This window comes from Anser brachyrhynchus (assembly GCF_964034855.1).
Source record: "Anser brachyrhynchus genome assembly, chromosome: 22".
In the NCBI taxonomy this organism is placed as follows: domain Eukaryota; kingdom Metazoa; phylum Chordata; class Aves; order Anseriformes; family Anatidae; genus Anser; species Anser brachyrhynchus.
This window is the reverse complement of record NC_137715.1, coordinates 5,456,281-5,473,568: the sequence shown is the minus strand read 5'-3', so window position 1 is coordinate 5,473,568 and position 17,288 is coordinate 5,456,281. Positions and strand designations below refer to the sequence as shown.

General features: G+C 40.5%; 1 protein-coding gene and 1 long non-coding RNA gene across 2 annotated transcripts in view; both read right to left on the bottom strand.

The window, feature by feature from the left end:
* Positions 1 to 1,729: 1,729 nt before the first annotated feature.
* MARCHF10 (membrane associated ring-CH-type finger 10) overlaps positions 1,730 to 17,288 on the bottom strand; it is a gene marked incomplete at its 5' end in the record, with an annotated part of 35,401 nt that continues 19,842 nt past the window's right edge. Inside the window, 5 exons of the mRNA XM_080564769.1 lie at positions 1,730 to 2,653; positions 3,973 to 4,038; positions 6,083 to 6,116; positions 10,135 to 10,212; positions 14,183 to 14,292. Coding sequence (XP_080420895.1) covers positions 2,460 to 2,653; positions 3,973 to 4,038; positions 6,083 to 6,116; positions 10,135 to 10,212; positions 14,183 to 14,292 — 482 coding nt within the window. The 3' untranslated portion in view covers positions 1,730 to 2,459. The remainder of the gene's footprint in view (positions 2,654 to 3,972; positions 4,039 to 6,082; positions 6,117 to 10,134; positions 10,213 to 14,182; positions 14,293 to 17,288) is intronic.
* LOC308181522 lies at positions 6,124 to 9,934 on the bottom strand. Its single transcript, XR_013941491.1, has 3 exons — positions 9,502 to 9,934; positions 7,274 to 9,168; positions 6,124 to 7,178 (listed from the first exon to the last, which is right to left on the bottom strand). It is a non-coding gene; the product is annotated as an uncharacterized lncRNA (long non-coding RNA).

The following is a 17,288-nucleotide window of genomic DNA, read 5'->3' as shown; positions in this document are numbered from 1 at the left end:
AGTCACCCTCGCTCTGGTCTCAGGGTGATCCGGTCCCGAATCCAGGTAGGCAGTTTGTCTTCAAAGGGAGCCCTGTAAAACTTGCACTGCTGACTTTAGACCGTGAAGCTCACAATGTGCTTTATTTTTTAATTTAAAAGAAATGGAGCCTTTGGGGGACGTAGCTGTCTGGAGTGACCGAAGGCCCTTTCTCATGGAGGCGAACGATCTCCGCCTTCTGTCAGCTTTTCCCAGCTTGAATTGAGCAAACCCATTTTAAGGGAGTCGTTACAAAATTCCATGATGTCTGGTTCAGGCTGGGCTCATCTGGAAAAGGATACGAAAGAGCCTTGTTATCTTAATCCCCTTTAATTTCCCTACTGACTCCTTACGTAGCAGTAGGAAGGCAACACCTCCCGGGCTGGCAACGAGGGCCGGCTAAAATTAGTCAGCAGCCCTGTGCTTCTCGCCAGCCCCTGCTCTGCACACGAGGGGCAAAGTTTTTGGAGAAGAACTTCAGCTTGATGGTCAGAAGCATTTCACATCACGTCCAAGAACTGCGGCACATCCAGGCCCCACAGTGGGCTGCGTCTGGTCAACGGAGACGCCCAGGCTGCTTGAGGCTCCTGTCGTAAACTGAGGCAGAGGAATGGGCTTAACGTGCCCTTTTCTCTTAACTGATTAACAAAATGCCCCTGCTGGGGCAGGGAGCTGAGCCGCAGCAGTCACACCGCACCGTGTCTAATATTCAGTGAGCAGAATCCGGCCCTGAGAGGCCCGTTCCCTCCGGTTTGCCTGCACTGGTCAATAGAAGCAGGACCAAACTTGGGACTTGCTCCCCGCCTGCACTGAATGCTTTCAGGCCAGGATCCAGAGCATGCGGGAGGGGAAGTGCCCAAATGTGCTCGGGAGCCTTACTGTGCGCCCTGGGCAGAAGCGGTCGGCCCGTCCTGGCTCTGTTCTGCCTGCAGGCTATGGCGAGCAGCGCGCAGCCAGGGTGCGGAGTTTGCTGGGCTGAGCTGCTCTTCCCCAGGCAGCTCTGACACAGCTGCGTTTGCAAAGGTCACAAATCAGCGTTAAACGATCAGGAAAAAGCAAGCATTCAGCGGCCGCAGTGTATTGAGGACCGGGGATCCCTGGAGCTGCAGCATTCGTGCAACGCGCAGGGGCTGTGGCCAGCGGACGCTGCCCTTTTGAAGCAAACCACAGCTGGCAGCGGTTTTCATTTCACCCCATGGTAAAAACCGCTACTCTGAAAAGAACCAGTTTGTGCAAAACAAGCGACCACAAGATCTTTGTTTCCTCATTCCCAGAATCCAGCCCTAAGTCTGACTCAGAGGTTATTAATCTTTGCTGGATAAAGGAATGCAACCTTCTGTGAATACAGCGTCTGCTTAGTAAGGAATTTTATTTCTGGATAATAACAAATCTGCTGGGTACTCCTCGCTGCAGGTGGTTATTGGTCACAGTATAACGCATAGTTCGTGTTTAATAATTCCCCCCCCGGTTTCATGCAGTTATAGGTAGTTTATAAGGACCAACTTGGAGACGGGTGAGCACAGCCATGCATCTGGATCAGGTTTCCAGTGACCGACAATAACCAGCACAGGGGATATTAAGCGCCTTCAAACTTGCAAAATTATACCCTCTCATCACACACAATAAAAAGAATTATCATTTATTCAGTAATGTATTTCAAGTTTACATGGAACTGAGAAGTTAGGAAACGTGTTAACCATACAAGAATTCAGAAGGTTCCTGCACAAATCTGTGTATAGCTTGAAAGAATTTCTACAGCAAACTTGTGCCAATCAGTCCAATATTTTGCTGAGCTACATCCTCCATAAATACTCCAGGCTCCTTGCTGTACTGTACAGTGAAGCCTTCAGTCTCCTCCTTACCTTCACTTCCAAACAACAGCAGTATTTACTAGTTGCTTCAGGTGGATTCAACACGGTATTTTTGCGTGTCACCATTATACTCTAATTCAAGTCAAGGTCTGAGTAACTGTTTTTTTCATTCTCCCTTCTAAAAGAAGGAAGGACCCTCTTTGTTCAGGCTGTGCTATTTGCTAGAGACTATTAAATATTAGAACTTTACTGAAAGCTTTATTCCAGCTGAAGGCGATGCACTTGATGGTTTGTTGTTACATGCCTTAAATCAACAGATAATAAAAGAATGCTTTGGACCTTTTGGCTGTAAGCTGTGGATAGGATCACATCACTTTATAAGCTCGAGCTCTAATCAGAAGAAAGCTCAGAAGCACCGAATGTCAGTCTCATATGTGACTCACAACACACAGTAAAGGAACCACAGGCATCTCCATCACTTGTGATTTTAAAGGTTAAAGGAGGTCAGTTAAAAACACAACTTGCCAGCCAACTGTTTCCAATTAGGTGAAGCAGTTTTAGGACATAATCAGCAGAAATGCTATGTTGACATCACTACTAGTTACCTTGACCTGTGGTCTTTTAGAGCAATTAGCAGGCAGTGTTTGGACTTTTAAAGACATCAGATGGACTACAAAAAGGACTGTGTGACATAGACACTCTTGTTTTGGCTTTAATTAAAGTAGGACAGAATATAAGGGGTATAAAAGAGAGGGACAAGGGTACAAAGGCTTCTTGGTGGCCTTCCAAAGTCATGAGATTTTCTAATCCGATTTTCTCAGAATCTGCAAATGAAAAAAAGGGTGTTTCACGATACCTTTCTTCATCAAGAAAAAACATTAACTGAATAGAACAAGGCAAAATGTCTTTGCGTTCTTTTAAATTTGGAAGTAGAGAACAATCACTGAATAATTATTTTGATTGCCTATTATCTGCACTACTAGCCTGCTCTCCTGCTGTCAAAACACCAGTGCGGCACTTTCTGAACTCAGTTTTGCTGCCCATCTGAAGAGAAAGTTTCTCCAACGTTCAAAATAAATCTATCATTTGATGCAGCCTTCAGATTTATACAGTTTCAGTTACCATGGGAAAGTATGGTAAGGCAGAAAGTATGATCCCTCCTTGCACATAAACATCTTCTAAATGCTGTGGAAATCATTTGAGCTCACTGCTTCAGCATCTTTTTTTCCCAAAATGAGATTTTTTTTTTGTATTCTTTATAGTACTGTTGTGAAGTTTTAATAGGTGGAAGACGTGTTCAAGTCACTGGTTTTAAATCATGCAAAAACTGCAAAGTCCTGCTTTCTTAATTACCTTGGTAATTTATTTATTCCAATTTATTGAAAGTACAGCTGAAAATGCAGTTTTCTCTTTTGATGGGATTGTCAAACCTACAGTATTTGAATTATTATTTAACTCTCACATATTATATAAGAAGTAAATCTATCCTGGTTAACTAGCAGATGTGTTTCTACTGGGGCACGAACCGCTGGCATGCTAGCCATATGGAGGATGGTGCAAACTGTAGAAGGCATGCAAGAAGGTCTCTTTAGAAGTGATACTATATCACTAGTTAATTAAAATGGATGATTCTAAGCATGATTTCATATTGCAAGGAGTGTGTCGGCATAAGCAAGAAATTGCCCCTTCTCAGTGGTTTAGACCATGCAGCTCTGAGCACTGGCTCCGGCGAGGTGCTGGTAGTGCAAAATCCCTGCTGGGGATGAGGAATTTCTCACCGCTGGAGCCAACAGGCCAGATAGAGGCTGGCAAAAGCAGCAGGTCGCAGAAAACCTGAGCTGTAATTAGCCAAGCAGTTACTAGGTGTCACTGTAGCCCCAGCTGACAGAAGTGAAAGATTCCCTCCTTGGCAAAAAACCACGGCAGTGGAAGCAAGTCCGACAAAGAAACTCAGCTCGCTCCAACTGCAAGAGGTTTGCTATGAGAATATTAGCTGTGTTATAAACACAGAGATCTGCAGTCTTCCTCTAGGATGAAATAACTCATTTGGCATTTAGCATTGTTCTCGGGCATTACAAGTCTTTAAAATCCTGTTTATATGTGGTATTTTTCCTGCAACTGAAGCATTGGGGTTCAGAGAAGCCTTTCTGCAGCAGCAGCAGCAGCATTATGATTTCATTCCTCGTCAGCATCTCCTCAGTAAACTGATCTGCAAGACGACAAATACCTGTCATTCACTGGTAAAACATGCATTTAAAATATGCATTCTCGTTTTTCTATTCAGTAATCCCAGACAATGACATTGTAATAGAACTTAGAAGGTGAGGGTTAAGTGGCTGGCTTGGCCAAAGAAGGCAATTTCACGTCTCTGGAGAATATTAACATGCCAAGGTTAATAAATGATTTGCCAGAGAAAGCTTCCTTACCCTTTTATTTCCATTTTATTTCTACCTTTGAGAGAAAAACAAGTCCTTCCTATTGGCTGGGGGACAAGAGTCCCTGTTCTGTAACGGGATTCAACAAGCATTTACATCAGAAATGGGGAGTTAATCTCTTCTTAGCCCACAATCATTGTCTACACAACTTATCTAAATATGAAATGTACTTTGTTTAAATGCCCATTACACAATCAGAGTTTAAACAAAGCAAAATATCTTTGTAATGGAAACTGGATAAAATATATTTTAATGGCTAGTATATCTTAGAGGTCAAAGACAAGGTTGTAGCCAGACACTTCGGAGGCAGTACTTTTACAATTACAAGGCAAAGTATAAATGTAAACTGAATTACTCTCAGCTGTGTGAATGGAATGATTTCCTAACTTACCAGGTGATAGTAAATAAATATCAACAAGCAAATAAGTTCAAATAAGTATCTCAACTAGCTTTTAAAATTGTTCTTTCCTTCTCATTAATTCATTAAAAAAAACCTTCACAGAAGATACCCCAGGGTAGAGCTTGCTATAAACTCAGCAGTACCGTAGGACTGAAGAGGAATTTCATTATTTATTTTGACTAATGGTTGTATTTAGGAAACAGCTGCCAAGACGATATGGAGTTTGAAGGGGTGGGAGAAGGGGATACACTTTAGAAAACAGTTCTTGTCTCTGTTGAAGAACAAAACTGCTTCAGACTGCTGAAGATGGTTTTTTTTTTAATCATTAGCGCTAGCACCTCTTTAAAATTTCTGTCCAGAGTGGACAGAAACCCTTATCTTAGTCCACTAATATAAGAAAAATTTAACTTGGGAGTTTATTTTATTTTTTTCAGCTGGTCAGTAGAGTCCAAACTTCCTTCAGTTTCTGTTCTGATATCCTAAGCTCAGCAGGGCTGGCCACCCAAAATCCGGTGTTATAATATGGTTCTAGATCTTGAACCCTGAAACACCAGAAATAAATGCAGAAAGCTTTCTCAGAGGACTTGGCTTCATTTGCTGTTTGTTCAGACAGTGATCTGAGTCTGGAAAACAGCTTCAGGCTCCTCCTCAATATTTGATGTAGATGTACTCTTTGACATCACAGGGACCAGCTGCATGACTAAGCGCTCGTTTTTCTAACCCATAAAATCCCAGATTATTTTGCAAGTAAAAGCAAAGCCTTTTCTTAGAGTTTGTGATTACATCTTAGCAAATAATCCGGTTCGTTGCCCTGTTTTACATCTGTCAGTGTCTCCCTGTTAGCATTTCCCTGTTCAGACTGGATGGGTATGTCGAATTTCCTGATCGGCTCAAAGGGAAGAGAATGCAGTGACTATGCTAAAACTAAATGAAAACAAAGGCTTTATGAAATGAATGGAGTCTTTAACCAGTAAAATGCCAACCGTCTTTTTGGATGTTTCCAGAAAGCTCATAAAAGTTCATAAATTGCTCATAAACACAATTTAAAATCTTATTGAATCAAATTAGGAGAAAGAGTGCTAACACACCATGGGTGTAACAAATCAGACTTTTACAGCAACCAGCTCTTAGAGAACCGAAGGACTAAAGCCCACTGCCTAGACCTTGTACACTATGGGGTTTTTTCTTTCTCACATTTTGTTGGGAGCTTCAGTTAAATATATCTACTGTACACTTGATAGCATGTAAATTTTCCTAATTTTCTGAAGTTGTATTTCCTGAATTTTTTCCTCCCACTTTTTGATGTTTAACGTGTCTCTTATAACTGAGTCCCTCTTGCCAATACATGAGATCTTGCATATTTAATGAGAACAATTAAACAAGAATTTTGTAGAAGTGTTTTAAGCTCCACAGCTTACTTTCATTTTCCCCCGCTCTAGGCCGCCTTGAGCACTAGGAGAAAGGCAACCAAGATTAATAAACCTTTTCTGTTTTGACACTGATTAGACATGCAATTTAATAACGCTAGAGACAGCAAGGAGAATGTTTTTTTTAAAAAAATGAAAGCATGGAAATGCCTAAAAGCAGGAGAAGTAAGAAAATTACAGAATCGCTTAATAGTTAGGGCTGCAAGGGACCTCTGGAAATCATCTGGTCCAACCCCACTGCTCATGCAGGAACTAGCCTAGAGCAGGCTGGTTTTTGAAGATCTCCAAGGAAGGAGACACCACAGCACTAATGGGCCACCCAGACAGTAAAGAAAGCGTTTCCTGATGTTTAACAGAACCTCTGCATTTCAGTCTGTGCTCACTGCCTCTTGCCCTGGCACTGGGCACCACTGAAAATAGCATGGCTCCAACCTTACTTCAGGAAAGGTTTTTTTGGTTGCCGACGAGGATGGGATTCGAACCCACGCGTGCAGAGCACAATGGATTAGCAGTCCATCGCCTTAACCACTCGGCCACCTCGTCTGCTGAGCTTTAATCCTTAAAATACAGTACAACTCTGGGTTATCGTCAGTATCAAAATGATTGTAACTAGACATGGCTGTCTGAAATTTTATTCAATTTATCTATATTATACTCTATTTTTCAAGACTTATTTTATTTATGCAGCTAGTCCTAAGACTATTTATTATTATCATTTTTTATTATTATTTCAGCACTATTGATAGCATTAAGAAAGTCTACGGTTGTACCTTGGTTTTATGATTATTATCTTTTTTAAGTTTAAAGAATGATTAAATCCGTTTAAAGAGTTTTATATGGATTTAATTAGAATTTTGTGCTAATAACACTCCAGGTTTCAGAACTATGATTGAACTCAAGCCTAGGAGTAATACGTTCTTCTGAGATACATGGGGCAGAGAGTTCAGCATCTGGATTTGGTATTTTTCATTTCCAAGTCCAATCCGAATGAAGACTTTAAAAGAGAAGAGATGCGGTAACATGGCCTCTCGCTGATGCAGCTCTGTGTGGTCACTTCAGCTAAAGCTCGTCGGTCTCTTCATGACACCTAGAGTATGGGAAAACCTATAAACCCTGTCCCTTTGAACCTGAGTGACACTGGGGAGGGAGCAGGATATTTTTTTCAAAGCCCAAGGGTCTCACATAGCCAGAGGCTCACGCGTTGTTCCACTTGCTGTTCCCCATCCACATCGTTTTAGTGCAGACCTGCATGGGAGGGAAGGTTAAACGATGCAAGCAGCCCTACAGCAGAAAAGCATTGATGGCAAGCGTTTGAGAAAATAGCATCAAACATTTATTAATTGTCCATCACTGACGTAACGTGCTATCTCTGAGCCACCTCTGGGGGACTGCTCCTCCAGTTTTCCGGCTCTGATCTATTTAACTTCGAGCAGGCTGACTCAACTATCGGAAAGCACACACACTTCAGAAATGAATATACGTGATGCTGTATCAAAATATTTGAGTGACTAACCAATGAATAGTAGTGAGAAGCTTCACTGAACTACTCCCGTGGGCCTCTTGTTTTAATTCGGTATTCTCTCTGAAGTGTTTGTCTGAAAGTGGTTTCTCTTTCATGTTTGGCTGTCGCTGATAGAGTTCTTTATGAGCGCTTTTAACAAGGCCATCTGTAACCTCTGACTGCTGCAGCATTGGATCATTCGACAGTAAAGCTGTCCCTTCAGTTCCTGAAGGTTTTAGGAAAACGACGGTAAATAAAAGTTTTCAGCATTTTGGGCTATTTATCCTGCTTGCAGTAAATGTCCCACATCAGATGAGCTTGGCTTCTATTATAGGAGAGGGAGTTAGACTAACTTAGAGCACATTTGACCATGTAATGTTGGGCCATTAACAGATAATTGAGGTTGCTCAGAAACCAGAATCATTCCGGTTGTAATTCTGTCCTGCTGCTGCACCGTGCCACGGGGCCAGGCCCACGTTCTGCACCTCGTTGTCCCGCCTGTTACAAGATTCGGTATCTCGCACCTGAAGCCACGTTTTCAGAAATCGAAAATTCCGCCTATGGGTTTGCCAGTGATGTTAAATGACTCTCTTTGACTCACTCATCCAGTAATCAGCATGAACCACTTCGACTGTGGTCTGTCTGCTCCACTTCACAGCTGCACCCTAGGTATTTATATCCAACCCAGTCACGCCTTTACAGGCCAGAGAAAAGACAGAGGGCTGGAGAGTGAAGCTCGTGTGACCAGTTTTAGGCATCTTTCCCAAGGAGAGATGAACCAGATCTCAAACTTGCCTTTTTCTCTACACAGACTGTAACAGAAGGGTGGCCAGCTGCTTCAGATGTTGCCCTTGTACTGGGAACGCCTAAAATGAGCAGAAAGTAATCCCCCCTCTCTTGCCTGAGTTTTCGAAGCGCTGAATTCTTCACCGACTTCAGCTGACAGTGCAGCTGCATCCAGCTTTCTGAATGTCAAACGGAAAGTTTTTTTTTTTTTAATGATTCCTTACAACAGATACTCAAAATGAGAAGTAACTTGTGGAAATGCCAAGTCCTGATGCACAACAGACAGGTAGTTTATGCGCTACATCTGAAAGTATTTTTATGTTTTGTTTTCTCATCCAGACTGATGATTTGTCAGGAGAAAACTGTGAGGTTACTCGGTTCTTTGGTTTGGGGTTTTCTGACTTCTTTTGTCTTGTCTTGTTTTTAATGATGTTCAGCCATAACTAAGCCAGAAATACCGACTAATTGTAAGGGTAAGCATGCCATAACAACAACAATAAAAGGCCAAGAATTATTCTTATCACTATGTCAGTATTATTTGAGACTGGACATTTCAAAATGGCAAGACAAGAAAGGAATCACAAGAATCCGGCATCCCATAGACTGGGTTCTAATTAAAATCCCTCCCAATCTCCAGAAAGTCAGGACTGAAAATCACTATTCATTTGTACAGCTTCAAGACGACTGATGAAAGACTTCAGACAAACCACAAGAGGCCACAGGATCAGTTGATGTGACCTTTTTTTAGACCAGCTCAACTACATTCATATTGCTCCAGTGAAATGATATTCTGTGAATTTAAAAACATCAAAAATGTCATTCCAGAGAGCTTTGAAAGGTACAGAATAAAGGGATAGTTTCACGTAAAGATTGTGTTACAATTAACTGGAAGGTTTCATCTGCAGCGTTGCAATTCATAACAAGCACACCAAGACAAGGGAAATGCATTTTCATGTGACACGTCCAGAGTGCTGACTTGGTAGCAAATAGCAGTACCACAGATGTATTCTGTTTTCTGGTCTGCCTGCCTAAAATGAGTAGAATTATGAAATATCTTTAAAGATGACCGCCAGAGTATTTACCTACAGCCAAGAAAACCCTTCACGTGGGTCTAGATCCTTACCTTAAGGAGTGCTTGCAAAAAGGCCTCATCAAAGCCCTTGTTTTCACCCTTAGTTTAATTAGGATTCCCTAACCCATTACTAGTAAAACTACTCGAAGGAGTTGGTGACTAGTTGACATCAACCAGCGAAGCCGGTGGGGACACAGTTGTAATCATTTAAGTTAGCACTGCTGAAAAAGTCATCACAGTTCTCATTCCAGGTGCATTTCCAGGCATACAATCCCAAAGGTTACTTAGGTCCTCTTCTAACATTTCTTTTTTAATGCTATGACTGACGAGCAGGGCATGCACAAGTGTCTTTTGTGAAGCTGCCAAAAACACTTTGAAGATCATTTAAATAAGTGTAAGACAACAAGGAAATCAATCCCTTTGCATTAGGATGTTGAGGAGGGTATGAGGATCAGGTGTGATTATAGTCTACACCTGTAAGGAAGCAGGTAAGAGAAGTCTACTGGCTGGTTTTTGGAGAAGAATGTCTGTGTGGAAAAGCTTTTCTGGTTCTATGCAGGTTGAAGAGTTAAGGACAAAAAAAAAGTATGTTAAGTTGTGCTGTAACACTCAGAAGAAAGCAGTGAGGATAAGACATAGCTACAAGGTAACTGGAATTGCTGCTGTTTTCAATACTTTTCTTACCCTGTTTTTGGTGACTAAGGTGTTGTTCAGTCTTGTAAGTTCTGCAAAGCAGTCTTTGTAAAGGTCCTCCAGGCCATGCTAGAGAATTGAATCTGTTAGTTCACGTGGTGCCTATGTGCACACAAATCTGTATTTCTGCTGAAGTGAATTTTAATGAACTTGGTAAATAGACTAAACTACACAAAGATACTTCAACTTATTGTGGGTTTTGGCAATGTTATAGTAGTGATAAACTGTCTAGTGGCTGGGAAGGCTGTAGAGTTTTTTTATGTCTGCATTCCAGTGACTCCTCTTATGCTACTGGACTGAAAAGCAGATGTCCTGTGGTTTTGTGCTAAGCATGCATGTAAGAAGTGCTGCATAGGTTGACCTGCCTGATGGGCAGCTAGTATGCTCCAGCAAGTGTTTGGAAAGGCACGATCAAAAGGAAGGCACCCCATTAAGGGTGTATGAGTGACATTAAGTTATGGATGCGTACGTATATTTCTGTCACAGCTCTGCATGTGTTGCATGATTTTGCATTTTATGTCCAGTACTGTAATGGGAATGGACTATGAAAAAAGAGGTTAGGATGGAGGGGACGACCAGAACAATTTATTTAATATGTTGCTGTTCCTTATTGATGTCTGAGGGGTTTTCAGAAAGAAGGAAGCTGCATATAAGCTGCATTCAGCCTTAAAAAAAAATAAAATAAAAAATAGGGCTGTGGGTTGAGTATCTCGGGTTTACTGAATATAATTGATTTATTAAGTCTCACAATTAATGTTGTATTTGCTAATCATTCTTACTAGCAGTGCTCACAGCTGTCTAGCCTGTTGTGAGGATTCAGCGCTTACTAAGGGAGTTAGCTTAGATTTTTGAGTCCTAGCCTACAAAAATGCAGGGTTGCCAGTTTTGCTGAAAGGATATCCTGTTACAAAGGGAAAAAATGACGGTTTTGAATGTAGGTAACTAAAAGGTCAACGTTTAGTCTGGTCTCAAGAATAAAACTACGTAAGATGTAGCACTGCGTGAATGTTAAGACAGCCATTAGCTTGTTCAGAATGTACTTTGGTGAGTAGTAGTGGAAAAACGGGGTGAATCCAGAGAACACTCATAAAGATTAGTAAAGCTCACCAGGAAGAAAACAACAGTGAAGTACTGACTTGACACAAGCAATGGCAAATACCAAGCAGTAATTAAAAGGGAAAAGGATGGTGCAATTAAAACAACAGGTATACTATCCAGAGCTGTGGGGTGGGGGAAATGTTTCTAGGAGTAGGTGGCTACTTTCTTTTTTAATCTAGATAATGTAGGTAATCATCATTAGTATGAAAAACAGGGAGTGAATTTTCTGCCTTCCTAGGCAGAAAGTCTCCAAGGAAAGTCCTGGTATTGTGGGGAACCAGGTGCAGAACTAGATGGCATAACACATTCCTAAAACAGCTCATGAAACGGGGATGACCTCAAAAAGTGTCAATTCTCAGTGAATACAGCTAGAGATTTTGACCACCTGTAGGTATTGAAGATTTCATGGCACTTGTACTGTCATAAACTAAAATGCAGCATCCTGGCTGCGTTCTGCTGAGGGTAATTGATTTTGCCTCCCCAAATTTCCATTTTATAGTTCTAATTGAATGTGTTTTTTTACAGTGAATCTAATCAACCCGCAGGACAAAACACTTATTTTGCTTCGCTCTTGACAAACAAGTGTTTTGTTTGCATTTTGCATCTGTAATTAAAGTACCAGCTGCCAATGGTGAAAAGAACTATAGAAATTAATAATTATTTCCCCTGTAAATACACGGTACAATATTGCTGGCATGGAAGAGTAGCCCTCATTCCAAGGCAGTATGGCTGTATTCCACTGATTAGAGACAAAAAAATAAAATAAAATGATGTGCATATGTTAGTGCATTTTTTGGGGGGGGGGCTGGGGGCAAGAGTGGTAGAGGAGGGGAAGGGATAATTGTGTGTGTGCTTCCAGAATGTACGTGCTGGATGCTGAATGTAAATCCAAGCTTGCAGTAAGCTGCCTCAATAGTGTTCCTGAAAAGTACCATTATCATCCTTAGAAGTGTCAGCAGGAATAGGGAAGGACCAGCCAGCCTGTGAACAGAAGCAGCATTGTTCTTAACCTTGAACTGATCCTGCTCCTCAGAACTTTTATCAAAATACCTACTTTGTTTACTTGTTTGTTTTGGGGCTGGGGGTGGGTGTTTCTTCTCGTAGATCAGCTGTTCTGGTACACCTCGGAAAGGCTGTGATTGGGTTGGAGTCATCTTTGTGCTATAGTATTATGTGCTCTAGCATGTTTATAAATTCTCTTCAAACTGTTCTTTTAACCGTTGCCTCTTTTTCCACTCTTTTCTCCTGCATTTCTATGGTCCTATTAGAGATCTCAACCCATGATGATTTCCTTTAGGCTTCCAATAAGTGTATGACAGTCTTAGTATGAGTAAAAGGCTTCACACTCGCATCTATATACACGTATATATAGATGTATGTATTTTACAGCATAACGTCAAATCAATCATTTAGACAATAGCTTGCTGATGAACACTTCTGTCAAGGCATTCTGGGAAGTCGTTTACTTTTTTTTTAAATGTGTTATTAAGGCCTGAAGGCATGCAGATGGGGAAATATACACTGTTTACCGCAAATAATTTGAGAAAGACACTTCTACCAGATTATACATCTTCTCCAAGTTGATAGGAAAGACTGGCATGGTAAATTATTTATTTAGATTAGTAGAAACATTGAGAAGGGCATGTAACCATATGTTTTAGAAGCTTCTGGTGCTAGCTTCACTAGGTGGGCATTACAAATAATACCCTAAAAGTACAACAGTATAATATGATATAAACCATCTCAAGGAAGCACTACAATCTATAGTCTTGATTACTGTAAACACTCCAGCAATTACCCTTGCAATTCATCCCATTTCTTTAAAATGCCTTGGGGCTGGGGGGGGCGGAACACACACACAATGAACTTGGCAGTTTCTCTTTGTGTGCAATGTGTAAGCATGATGAGCTGAATTATCAAACTAGACTCTGATACTGCCATCAGTTCAAGTTCTGCAAAGTACTTGAAAGCTTTAAAACTGAACTCTGTGTGTGTGGCGCACATGCGAGCCTTGTTCCTTGACTGCTAGTACCACAAAAGCTGTGTAGACTAGGGACTGAAACTCCTACCAGGCACTCGGAAGCAAGCCAAGACATTTGCAAGACTTCTGGAGAAGGCAACTTCTATTGTAATTAGCTAAAAGGCTGTGTCATAAGATCTTATTTACTTACAGCTTGCATAGTGGGGTTCTGTCTGTGACTTGAGCTCCCTAGGGTCATGGAAACTTGTCAATAACAATGAAGTAACAGAATTTGTGCATTAACATTCAAGAACAGCGTTTTGAAGTCTTACCAAGACAGGCTTTGGTTGCTGAGCATGTTAATCTTTCCTCAATGCTAGCAGCATCTTATGATGGAATCAATACATCATGCTTTGGCACAATTAATTCCTCAGAAAACAGGGTATTCTTGGTTATCATTAACCTAGCAGGGCTCTCAGTTTCAATATTTCTGACCCTCATTCCTGTATTTCTTGCTTTAAAATTGCATTTTTTTTTTTTTTGGGGGGGGGGGGGGAGCGTAACAGAGATGTTAAATTCTTCTGTCGCTTAGTTTACTAAATTTCTCATCTTACATAATGTTGCGAAGGACAAACAATGAAATCCTTGGCTGCTCTCGCTCAATCTGATTCTCTACTGTAATGTTATATCTACACAACAAACAAGAATTTTTCCATTGCCGCACTTAATTACAGGTTTTCTCTATGCAAAGCTTCCAGATACTGAGCAGTTCTGTGAAATGCCCTGGGATTATAAAACCTAGGCCAAAGATGAATAAAGTCTCTCTACATTTCTTGAAATCTGCATAAGTAAGCATATCTCTCTTTCACAGTTTAGCAGGTTTCAGTTGATGTTGACATTTCACAACACACTGAAATATTGCAAGGCAGCAATACCAAAATAGGATTATGGACTCATATCTGAAGTGATGCAGTTCCTTACCCGTGACTTTTGGTGATTTCTGTAATATGCATTCACATTAAAATTGTCCGTATCAATTATCAGGTTCTGCTTGCACAGCTCAAAGGCTTTCACAGCCCCCAGATTAGCCCCTGCAATAAGACAAAAAATTAAGCCTTTAGCTTTAAACTACATCATGCCTGTTATAAAACCAGAATGACACTACTTCCTATTATTACTTTAAAGCCATTTTCTACAGATCTTTGTCTTTGCATTGGAATTCTGAATCATTTGAAACTATGGAATTTTTTTATAAGCACATGTAATAGTGGTGATAACTGAATAATCTGTTAAATTCTGTATGGCATGACTGCTCTGAATTTTGTTTGCTTTTAAACAATAAAATCTCTAGCTTTTAGGGAATAAAACAGGATCATAAGTGGTATTGAAATAAGATGGAGTAATTGACTTCATACATAAGTTTCTGTTGAAGGTCTTATCAATAGCAATAGAGCCAAGGAGTGCCTGGAATAGTTTATTTGCCATTTTCCCTTGCTATTTTTAAGACAACAAATATCATTTGAGTGCCATAAAATGAGTGGATATACTCCTACTCTATAAACTGATTCTGCTTTCCCTTTTCTTCTAAAGGATTATGTGGAATAAAAAATGTTAAAGAGGAAAAAGCCCTCCTCTCTCTGTGCATAGATGGCTTATGTTTTGGAAAAAAAAAAAAAAGGGAGGGGGGGACTCCCTGTACTCTTCAACAACCAGATGCAAAACCTCTGCCTGCTAAGGTGGATTTCTTGTCATATGTGCTTCTTGGGATACTGTGCCACTTAGTTTTTTGATTGCTTAACGTACCAGCTCTTGCTGGCTCCCGGACTCTCGAAGAAACTCTCTTCAAACACGATCACTTCCTTGCATTCAGTCAGCTAGCTCTGAGGGGAAACTTCAATTATTCTGAGGACAGGATTCAGGGAAGGTTTGGGAAATGTGACTCACTTCCCTAAGCTGGGTGCAAGCCAGGAATCTAAATGAACAAGGCCTGGCAGGGAACCAAGTATGCAGGATTCAACTGATATATCATCTGCCTTTTAAGACTGAAGAAACAAAGCTGGCATAAGCTATTATCTTCCCACGTACAGGATCGGCATTTTACACCATCTACACCAGGTTAGGGTGTGTGTATATATCATAGACCCACTTATATCCTTTCTGGAGGTTAATTCTTCGGTTACTATCTGTTGGTGGCTTTTTTCTTTGTGTTTAAGTGCTTATTTACAAGAAGCAAGTTGGAAATTATACTATTCATTTACAAACTTCAGAAGTCAGAGTACATCCAAGTGCTTAACAAACCCTGTAGAATGTACCTTAGAAGAAGGTACCAAGCTGTGTTGTGATTACCTTCAATCTCTCAATAAAGATATAGCCTGTATTGTGAAAATGTGCAGTTACGTTGCTGTAAGTTTAGCTTATAATGTCACGGATAATTTCTGCTCAGAATGGAACTGGTACAACAAGAATAATACTTGTAGGAAAAAAAAGGGTGCTGACAGAAGTCAGGCTGAAATCGAAGCTCATGCAGCAGCACTAACCGGGCTCTTTTCTAGCTGGGAGTCACCTTCCTGAATGCTACAATCTGTCCTGCCAGTATTTGTTCTCCCCTCCCCATCTGAATTCTTCTAGCACTTCACACATTTCACCTCATTTTATGGATTTGTCTTTCAAACATTTCTCTTACCTGTTAGACTTGCATGTGCAGCTTATGATCCCTACAAAATTTGATGTTCATCTGATACTACTAATTGCTGTAGATTGGCTCATTAAATCTTTCAGCACTTGACATCAAGATCTCGTTTTAATCAAAACCAAGCACTAGAAAATTGTTTTTGGTCTTGGTGATCTGCTTGCTACATACTAGTGGCCTTGTCAAATGCATGAATATCTACAGTTTATTTACTGAGAATTCTTGTGCTGAAGAAAAATACTGCCGTGGTGATCAAGCTTTGAGTTAAATTTATCCTTTGAGTAAATTTAAAGATTTGACAGATTCCGCTATACTAATGGAATTAAACAAGATTAAGAGGTAAATCTGGTGAGGTATCTCAACCAAACGTTTGTGGGTTCAACCAAATATTTTGTGGGCTCCTCTCTCTCACCTGACTTTATTTCAGCTTTGAGCCTTTCTTTTAGACATTCCTGCCAAACAAACTGCAGGCTTCCCACGCAACCACATGGCCTCAGCAGCGGATTTGTAGAACCTCCACCAACTTGACAAATATGACATTGATCTTCCTTGTCTGAATCTTCTGCCAGAAGATGATTAAGACATAACAGAAGAAATCGATAACTGCTCTTGGCGAAGTCTACAGTTGAATAATGGACAGTATCTTTGCACTAATATTCTAGGATTTGGAGAGATTTTACTAAGGACTTCTATCACGTGACAGTAACCTGGAAGTGTAACATCCAGCAGTTCAGAGTTAACGTGTACCTTAAAGCTGATAACTGTGCAAAGGAAAAACCTTAGTCTCTAAATCCCCTCTTTGTTTTTGTGTAATCCCAATCCAATGTGCTGCTGGGAATTATACAGTTGCTGTCCTTTAGGAAGAACTAGTGTGTCTGAATGCCACCTATAAAGCATGTTAGGACATATGCTTCTGTTGAATGTTCCTCTCCCTCGCCTGTGTTGGCGCTGCATGCATTTTAAATGTTTGTCTAAAGTGACTTGCTTTCTAGAAACCTTTCTAGATTTGTGGTGGTATGCGGAAAGTTCATTTCTTGGTTAACTGGAATGAATTTAAACTAAACAGGAAAAAAAGTAATGTTACATAACTCATTTTAATGCTTTTATATTTATGACTGATGGATGAAAACATGTTAAGTATTTACTGATTAACAACTAGTGCTCTTTGCATGCCATCTGATGAGCAGATTGGGTTCCTGTTTAATAAATAGAATTCTAAACAAGAAAAACATTGAGACTTGGATTGAACTCTAGATTAGCTAATACTGTAAAAATAAAAATCTGAAAATGAAAAAGCAATTTGTGAATCTATCACTTCACACATTCAAACTCGAACCACATGGATTTACATCTCTGTCCTTAATTTTGACTGCCTACAAATACCCCTAGATGCTACAC